General features: G+C 43.8%; 1 protein-coding gene and 1 non-coding gene across 2 annotated transcripts; both read right to left on the bottom strand.

Annotated features, from left to right (window-relative positions):
* Positions 1–950: 950 nt before the first annotated feature.
* Positions 951–1,037, bottom strand: trnay-gua. Its single transcript is given in 2 exon segments — positions 951–986; positions 1,001–1,037. It is a non-coding gene; the product is annotated as a tRNA-Tyr (tRNA).
* Positions 1,038–5,259: 4,222 nt separating this feature from the next.
* Positions 5,260–9,372, bottom strand: LOC121581633 (dermatan-sulfate epimerase-like protein). The gene has a single exon (XM_041897121.1). The coding sequence runs from the start codon at positions 9,370–9,372 to the stop codon at positions 5,794–5,796; it is 3,579 nt and encodes a 1,192-aa protein (XP_041753055.1). The 3' UTR covers positions 5,260–5,793.
* Between the last annotated feature and the right edge of the window lie 744 nt (positions 9,373–10,116).

Here is a 10,116-nt window from a genome sequence, read left to right as displayed (position 1 = left end):
TTGCTTGTTTTTATTGCTTTACTGGGAAGCCTGGCAGCAGTAGATTTGCTCATGTTCTTTATGTTAGTTCAGGATGAGCTGCACACAGTGGACTTCCTCCTCGGGACACCGGCTCAGTGCTAACAGTATAAATCTGGTTCTTAGACACATGATTACTGCACACAATAGCTGTAGGATCAGCAGAGGCATTCAGGGCAGTTAGCCAGTTGTGAAGAGCAAGAATCCTGGTAAAAGCGTTCAATGCCACGCTTAAGAGAGGGCACAGGGCCAGATATGATGTTTTTTTTTGTTAGTGTCTAGCAGAGAGTCAATCGGCTCTTTAAAATCCAGTTTCAACTGTTCAGAGCTGCCCTTAATAATGTCATTAAAACCCACATGGACTACGATAGAATCGATTTCCATGTCCTTGACGTAGAACATTCGGGAGCAGCTTAGTCATGTCATTTACTCGACCTCCGGGATAGGACATTGTTTTTTGCACCAGGAACGGTCACATTTCTTACCATGGAGCTGCCCAAAATCACGGCTGGCGAGAAGGACGAGGAAATCCGCCCACTCCCACGCTTCACAGGATGCAGGCCTCCGACAGATGGAGAAGGCCCGCTCGTTCCTGAGCAGGGACGGAAGGACGTCGACTTCGCAGTAATAGGCACCGCGGCCGCAGATACAGGCACCCCCAGCGACGAATGTGCAGGAAGATCAGGCTCCAGGACGGCGAAACTATTCGTTGTTTGTATGGCACAAGCCACAGAAATTGTTACCCCCCTTTGAGCCAGTGACCTCAGGATTCTTGCAATTTCACCTACAGTCCTTTTGCTCTACCAACTGAGCTATCGAAGGTGACAGTTGAAGGATTTGGCACTCTCAGAGAAAGATAATCTTTTGGGCAAGCACAAATCAATCTGCACTTTCGTAAAAAAAGTTGGCGCAAACCACAGGAAAAGCTACCCTGCTTCGAGCCGGATTTGAACCAGCGACCTAAGGATTGCTGCAATTTCACCTACAGTCCTCCGCTCTACCAACTGAGCTATCGAAGGTGACAGTTAAAAAGCAATGCCGATCCCTTAGATTCAATATGTAGGTTTTCAGTCCAACCCTAATTTAGCATATCTGATTCAGTTAGTTAAGGTCTTGTTGAGCAGCTAATAAGTAGAATCAGGTGTGTTAAATTAGTTTAGTTTAGTAACTTGTCCCAGTAAATGATCAAATCAGTTTTATGGAAATTTAAATTGAATCCATGTCTGATGTGAATACATTAGAAAATCCAACTGTTCTATTCCAGTCTGAGTCTTACATTGAGATATAAGCCTCAATATACAGTATTAATATAAGAACTATGATATACTGTACATGTAAGCACAATAGTGAACCCTTGTGAGCAGTCTGTTGGACTCTACATTCATGGAGTGTTCAAAGAAAAACAGAAAAGCATATATGAGTGTACTGAAATAGTCGCTGGTATGACCGACGCCTTTAAGCCTCAGCAGAGACCTGCAGGTCTGTATGGAATCCTGTTGGGAATATACTACCACTGTACTGAATATACTAACACTGTACTGAATGCACTAACACTGTATTGAATATACTACCACTGTATTGAATAAGCCACCTGATTCAATAGAGCAACATGTTTCTGTCTGTGCTCAGCCACACAGGGCTAGACAAAGGGGAATTGTACACTGGTCGCTGGGTAGTCGGTAAACTTCATTCATCAAAGTCAGTGGCGTAGGTAAATTAATCAAAGGCAAGTTATACTAAGCATGAATGCGAAAACACAGCATAGTGGACGTTAGACACTGCAAATACCGACACAGATAATACATAATGGGGAAATGGCTTCAGGTGAAACACATTTTTATATTACATTTTAGCAGACGCTCTTATCCAGACAAGTAGTTACCATTTTCGAGAGAAGTACTTACCATTTTCTAGAGAAGTAGTTACCATTGCATTTATCCTTTTGGATGTATGTTTATTTTCATATTGGTCCTAAATTAGTGACTGGGTCAAACTTGATGGAACTGCTTCTAGGGTATAATAGTTAAAAAGTCAGCCCTAAAATTACTATGACTGTTTAAGATAAGTGAAAAGGCACCAAGACGCATACTGATGTGATTTTGTGTTGATATTAGTTGACGAGTTATCTGTGGGTTCTCTTGTGTTGTATCGCCATCTACTGGTACATGGAAACAACTGGACATTCAAAGCAGAAGCAGTAACGCTATCGTGTACAGTATGCATGCATGTATGTAAATTATGTATGGCTATACTGTATGTGTAAAACTGATATGATTGTCGGGTAGAATAGGGAATCGTGTTAGATTAGATAAGTACAACTCAACCTACATTATCATAAAAAAAAGAACAGTAAAAAATAAACAAGGACCTACAATACTGCAACTTTTGTGAATAAGCATTTATAACATGTATAATAATGTATAAAGCGTATTCAGGAGATTTGCTAAACTTGGTGTATTCAAGAGACTTCGTTAACAAATGCTGTACAGCTTCAAATCATGTTATTTTATTTATTTTTATAAATTTTTCCTCTCATGGTATGTCATTACAAATATAGAACTGCTATTAAAGAAATGAAAATGTTATGGGATGGATTTGCTCCATTGTTTCTATGGTATTGGGGGCCCAATAACCAAGAGGTTGCTGGTTTGAATCAACTGAGCCAACTAGGTGGAAATTCTGTTGATGTGACCTTGATCAAAACACTCAACCCTAGTTTACATTTTAGTCATTTAGCAGACGCTCTTATCCAGAGCGACTAGGATTAAGTGCCTTGCTCAAGGGCACATCGACAGATTTTTCATCTAGTCAGCTCAGGGATTAGAACCAGCGACCTTTCAGTTACTGGCACTACGCTCTTAACCACTAAGATACCTGCCGCCTAACCCTAGTTGCTCTGGAGAAGAGTGTCTGCTATATGACTAAAAACATTATTTATTTAAACGTGATCAGTATGTGACACGTGGAGCTTTGTACAAATAGCTATTCATAATGTGTACACTAGATAGCCATGTTGCTCTTTTCTTGGGCTATAACGTTTCAAGAATACTGTAACCAGCTGTAAACTTCATCCCAATACACTTTGCTGTCAATCACCCATTATTTATTTTATTTTAATGTGTGTTATAGAGCTGTCATTCTCATTGAAAGCAAGTCTAAGTGGTAGATCTGTTCTGTGTGCGCTATTTCTATGCTTCCCGTTCTTATGTTTCGTTTTTGTGTCTTTTACTTTCGGTTTTGTACACTAGCTTCAAACAGATGAAAATACAAATATTTTTGGTTATAGAAAATATATTTCACAGTGGTTTAGATGGTACAATGATTCTCTTCGTTTTATGGGATGCATTTTCTACATTGTTTCCATTGTATTGGGGGCCCAATCGTTGAGGATATCAATTCAGTGCGTCCTTACAGCAACATTTACAAAACAATTGAAAGTTTCGAGGTGACCGGTATCCTAGCGGTTAGGATCGTTAGGAGCATTAGACCAATAACCAAGAGGTTGCTGGTTTGAATCCCTGAACCGACTAGGTGGAAAATCTGATGTGAACTTGATCAAAACACTTAATCTTAGATGCTTGTGTTGTCACATGATCTAGAATTAGGTAAACTATTTGAATTTTAGCAACCAAGATTTCTGCATTATGCATCTTTAAGTTTAATGCTGCGAGATTTTACCTTTAATTGCTTTCTGTATTTGAACCCTTACGAAAAAAAGATTGCAGTCAGAGTGTAGTATATCTGCAATTACTGCATCCAAAATACTACAGTCGACAGCAATTACTGCACTTTCAAAACTGCAATCTTTTTTTGTAAGGGAAGAAAGAAGTAGGTGCTGATACCGTAGATGCATTATGCATATAGTTCCACAGAGTTAGCTGCACTCAAGCTATGAGCCTACAGCTTTGGAGAAAGATGTCTAAAGACATTTTAGCAGACGCTCTTATCCAGAGCAACTAGGGTTAAGTGCCTTGCTCAAGGGCATATCAACAGATTTTTCACCTAGTCATCTCAGGGATTAGAACCAGCGACCTTTCGGTTACTGGCACAACGCTCTTAACCACTAAGCTACCTGCCACCCCTTATAAACACAATCCAACTCATACTACAAAGGTATCCCTTTCTGAAGAACTGGATTAGATTATTTTTTAAAGTAATGTTATATTATGTGATAATCACCTTTTGAATTGTTGTGACATCATCGCATGAAGCACACACAAATTGTATTGGAATAAAGTGACTTTTAAAATATCTGTTGAAGACAGTGTTCAGAAAATGATATTTAATATCCTATGCACTGTTTCAGACACAGCCCATGACTTACACTACCAGTCAAAAGTTTGGACACACCTACTGATTCAAGGGTTTTTCTTTATTTTTACTATTTTCTACATTGTAGAATAATAGTGAAGACATCAAAACTATGAAATAACACATATGGAATCATGTAGTAACCAAAAAAGTGAAACAAACATCAAAAAATATTTTATATTTGAAGATTCTTCAAATAGCCACCCTTTGCCTCATCCCAAACCATCTCAGAAGAGGTAACTCTGGGTCTTCCTTTCCTGTGGCGGTCCTCATGAGAGCCCATTTCATCATAGCGCTTGATGGTTTTAGCGACTGCACTTGAAGAAACTTTCAAAGTTCTTACATTTTCCATATTGGCTGACCTTCATGTCTTAAAGTAATGATGGACCGTCGTTTCTCTTTGCTTATTTGAGCTGTTCTTGCCATAATGCAAATCAACTTATAACATTTTTGACATGCGTTTTTCTGGATTTTGTTGTTGTTATTCTGTCTCTCACTGTTCAAATAAACCTACCATTAAAATGATAGACTGATCATGTCTTTGTCAGTGGGCAAACGTACAAAATCAGCAAGGGATCAAATACTTTTTTCCCTCCCTGTATAATACAGTATGTTTCCTTGAATTTGTTCTGGATTTGGGGACCATGAAAAGACACCTGGTGTCATGTCTAGTGGGGTAAGTGTGTGTGTCAGTGCTGTGTGTAAATTGACTATTCAAACAATTTGGAATTTTCAGCATATAAATGTTTCTTAAAAAAACAAGAAGCGATGCAGTCAGTCTCTCCTCTATTTTTAGCCAAGAGAGACTGCAAAATATTGATATTAGCCCTCTGATTACAGTGAAGAGCAAGACGTGCCGCTCTGTTCTGGGCCAGCTGCAGTTTTTCTAGGTCCTTCTTTGCAGCACTTAACCATATGACTGGACAATAATCAAGACAAGATAAAACTAGAGCCTGCAGGACTTGCTTTGTGGGGTGTGGTGTCAAGAAAGCAGAGCATCTCTAAATGATTTGTACCATATACAACGGTTTTAGTTTTAGAGATGTTCAGGACCAGTTTATTACTAGCCACCCATTCTAAAACAAACTGCAACTCTAGCTGTGGTTGCTGACGTGTATAATGTTGACTCAGCTATCCGTGTCCCCTAGCATTGCTACACGCTCCAAAAATGCTAGCCAGGAGATTCTGGACGCGGCTAAATAACCAGCTAACTAACTTCAAAATTGTTTGAATTAAAATGCATTACATTAGTCAGAAAAAGCTACAACTTCAAAAAAGTGTTAAGGAGCACATCACTCTATTCCATTTGTATACATCCCAATCTATGAACAAGGACTGGACAATTAAAAGTAACATAATAGTTCAAAATAGTCCACTAGAATGTGCAAAATATAGAAGAAACAAAGAATACATGTCAACAAACCAAAAGTACGGTGTCCATCGTAGGACATCGTACAGCAGCTATTAACTTAAGTACCTCGAGTACCCTAGCCTCTCCATAACCATTAAGCATGTGTCCTCTATCATTCTGATCTCGTGGATGGGCATTTTTTCTCTCCACACATTGATGCTGGCTGGTGATATGTCTCCCTCGTACAGCAGGTTGTACAGGTTGGTGGAGGTGGCGAACATGAGCTGGTTGAGGGCAGCTGGGGCCACGGGCACCCCGAGAAAAGTGTGTATCTTTCCCGCTGTCTCCTCAGGATATTTCACAATGTCCTCAAATTTCACATGGAGGTAAGAGTCGGCGAGGTCGCCGTTGACCTGAAGTGCCGTGGTTGTGTGGGCCAGCCACACATGGGCCAGTAGCAGCGCAGGCTCCATCTCTGAATCGGAGAGGACACGGAGCAATGGCAAGAATTCCGGGGTGAACCCTAGTATACACTTGCTTCCCCCGCCGTTCCTCTCTTGCTTAAAGATTGCGGCGACATGTTTTCGCACATTCTTGCGAGAGTAGAGGCTTGGCTCGCTGTTGTAGAGCATGAGGTAAATCCAAGCGCGAGGATCTCGCAACACGTGCACTGCCCGAAATGAGTGACCGACCACCTCTCGGAAAAACGGGAGTTTCAGGGTCCAGCTCCCGCTGCCCAGGCTGAGGACAGGGCGGGCAGTAGGGTACCTCTTCATGTGCCGCCTTAGCTCCCGAACATACTCCCCATCTCTATCTGAACTACCCCTCTGTTTCGTAGACCCTGACTGCCTACGAATTGGCTTCCTCCTCTTGCCAGGAAGCTCGCCCCCAGTCTCATTCCAGCTGCCCTCGTTGTGAAGCTGAATGTTCTGCAGGTGAAGTTTAGGGTTATAGACCAAGGAATGGAACCAGCCCTGGATGGCCTTGTAGTGACCTCTTTCCGCATCTAGTCTGGACCACACGCAGGCGTCCACCAGGGGATCAAAGTTAAACTCAGTGTCTGGGATGACGAGGTGCTCTGTGGGGACTTGGAGATAAACAAAGTCAGAGCTGTTATAGAAAAGGGGCTTGAGAACTTCAGCCCCAGACCCTGGCAGGGATGTAACGACGACTGTGGGGAGAGGGTTTGGGGGCTGATTGGACACTGATTGGACACAGACAAGCCAATCACAGATATTGGAGACAAACAGAAACTCAATGACCCACAGTAGGAGAACAAACGTTAATGTATAGCGCATGATCTTGCTGAAGCAGAAATAAAACCTCTGTTGCAGGATCAAAAACCCAATGGCGAGACACAGTGTCAGCCCTGCCACTATATTAACCGCAAACCCAAAGTCATAGACTGGATCCACAGTGTTTTGTTCAGTCACCGTTTGAACTCCCAGACCAAACTGGATTATCTGATGTCTGCTTTGCATCTTTGCGTGTCCCCCAAAGCCCAAGTAGCTATATCTAGCACCAACGTCATTGTAGTTTGTCGCGATGGACACAATGGATTCTGTGCCGTTGACGATAACAGAGAGTCGTACTCCATTTTTACTATTGTCGATGAATCTGCAGTTGGAGATTTTGACATTGGGACTGTGCATCAAATAGGCCACTCTGGTGACCGTGCCCTCCATTGGAAAGGTCACGTTGACGAACTGCGTCCATCGTTTCTTAAACTCAGCAGCCTGCTCTGCCTCCTGTATTCTCGCCACTGGACTAGTCCCCTGACTGTCAAACCAAAACATTTGGTAGTGAGCATCCCAAACATCCATCAGTGCCCCATTGTACCTGCCTATAGCCCTGTGAGGGACATATTTAAAATCAATATCCAAGTTGTGGAAGAAGGCACTCAGAGCACTCAACGGAGAGTCCTTGCTCTTTTCCACATGGTCAAACACCAGCAGAGTCTGAGAGTTGAGCAAGACAAGGGCACGGTATACGCTCTTCAGTCCCATCGCCGAGGAGTAGGCAGAAGCCGCTTCTCCGCTAACGAACAGAGAGTCCCCGTGGAATGCGGCAGCAATGACCTCACCAGCTGTGTTGCCGACCTCAGGCTCCGCCCACCGCAGCCACTTGGCGCACTCTCCAAGCTGGCCCTCCCAGGGCTGATTGCACTGGCTTGTGGGAGATGGGGCGAACGTCAAGACATTGTTGAGGTAGCTGTATTTGGGGCCGTACAGTGCCTCTGAAACAAATACCTGTCCATTTGGGGCAAATGTGAAGGAGTTCTGGTCTGGGTGCTCATGGCCCGGATTGAAATTGCTCCAGCCCTCCAGCCAGGAGTAGGGCTTGGCATGGATGATATCATACACCGCCCTACCGCCCAGCTTCCCCGATTTGAAGGAGACAAATGTGTTGCCTTGACCGTATGATAAACCAGCCCCATAAGTCACCACACCCCAGTTTGAGAAGATGTGCAGTACTGCTTTGCCAAACCCGGCTGGTGGTTGCTTGGAGAGCTCACTGTCATACCACAGGAACTCAGTGTGTAAGGTGGCCCAACGCTGGGCCGCGGACTGCCCCATGGGGCCATCTTTGGGACGATGTTTCCAGATCTGCTGGGCCAGCCAGTTCCCGGTGCCGTCCCGGAGCACAAATGCATCGAGGAACACCAGCTGACTCTCCGGTCCGTAGAACCAGTTGTAGTTGGAGTCAGCAATGCCCACTGTCCTCTGGAAGCCTGGCAGCAGTGTGGAGTGGTAGAACCAGAAGTGCGCCCGCAACCAGTTGTTCTGGGTGTTGTCAATGTTAAAGTGGCGACGCGCCAGGAAAACGTACTGAGTGATGGACTTTGCAGTGTAGCTCCCATAAGCCACACCCTCGTCCAGCGAGCCATCCACCACGTGACTGAGGAGGAACATGGTCTTTTCCATGTAGTTCACGGCCACCTGCTTCCACATCATTGACTCCGGGTCACTGTGTGCTCCCACCACGAGGGCGCCGGTCAGGATGGCTAAGATGTTGGTGGTCTGATGATTCTGTAAAAACTGCTTCCCCCATCCCCTATGTTTGGAGAATTCGTACAGCTCCTCTGTGGCGGCACGTATTTTCTTCAGGTAGCGTGCCCTTCGCGGTGTGTCCAGGAGAGGGTAGATGAAGTCATAGGCTGTGGCAAATCCTGTGAGGGAGTGAGCCATGGGAACCTCGTCGTTGGGAGCGCTGGTCACCGTCCAGTTAGGATACACCGCCATCTGGTCCATGTATCTCACTAAGAATTGATGGGCAGCTGTGTCTTTGGGGCAGAGCAGACAGTACAGAGCGAGAGAGGGGAGATTGTTGCCGTAAATTTCATTCCATTTGCTGGAAAATTCCTCATGCTTAACCGGGGGTAGATAGAGTGCAGCATTAGCAAGCATTGTCCCAACAGCAAGCCGGATAACTTTAAAAATATGTCTGTGCGTGGTGGTAGATCTCTGCTGCAGTAAAGGTATGTCCACCTGGTGAAAATACAGGTTAGGGTGAAGGTTCGCCGGCCAGTTTTTCGGATGCTCTGTGGTGCTTCCGTCTCCTTGAAATGTAGTTTTCTCCAACTCATCATCAATATTATTTTTGTCTGAAACGTCGGTAATTCCTGAGAAAGAAACTATGACGGCAAAGAGTGAGAATAAAACCACAGACCGTCCTGCGCACTTTCCAGCCATGATTCAAGAACCAGATGTCTTTTATTTATTTTTTTTTCTCCTTTTAACTCCTTTCGAACTCCCCAATCTGAAACACTGTTTGTCTTTTCTAAGTTACTACTCCCTGCTATCCACCGCTTATCCGTTGCAGTTCATCACGGGTTGCATTCCATTCCTTCACTCTTTCCCATGTGTTCTGTTATTGGAAAAAAAGTTTGTTTGTTCTTAGTTTTTGGAGAAATTCTTTCATAGTAACATAATAATAAGCCATTTAGCAGACGCTTTTATCCAAAGCGACTTACAGTCATGTGTGCATATATTTTTACGTATGGGTGGTCCCGGGGATCGAACCCACTACCCTGGCGTTACAAGCGCCGTGCTCTACCAGCTGAGCTACAGAGGACCACACAAAGTAGACGAAAAGGCACAGCAAGCTGATAGAGAGGGAAAAAAGTATGTTTGACCACCGATTAAATCCATGGGAATGTGAAACAGTGCTTGAGATTGCTTGGATGGAGAATCATTTGAACACAATTGCATGTGTCTCTTCAGCTATCAACACAGTTCTGTTACCGTCCATCCCGACTTGTCATCATCAAGAAAGTACTACAGTACATTATCTAGAGCGCCTTTACAAGAAATTATAAATACTTCCATGATTGCGGTCCATCTCCATACAGATTGATAAATCCAAGGTTTAGTTCTTCTTGCTTCAATGAAACACGTCTCCAAACTAAGGATGTTGAAATGGGGACCTGCAGCAGC

Source organism: Coregonus clupeaformis, unplaced genomic scaffold, assembly GCF_020615455.1.
Source record: "Coregonus clupeaformis isolate EN_2021a unplaced genomic scaffold, ASM2061545v1 scaf1808, whole genome shotgun sequence".
NCBI lineage: Eukaryota > Metazoa > Chordata > Actinopteri > Salmoniformes > Salmonidae > Coregonus > Coregonus clupeaformis.
Note: the sequence above shows the minus strand (reverse complement) of the source record. Positions and strands in the feature narration are given on the sequence as shown.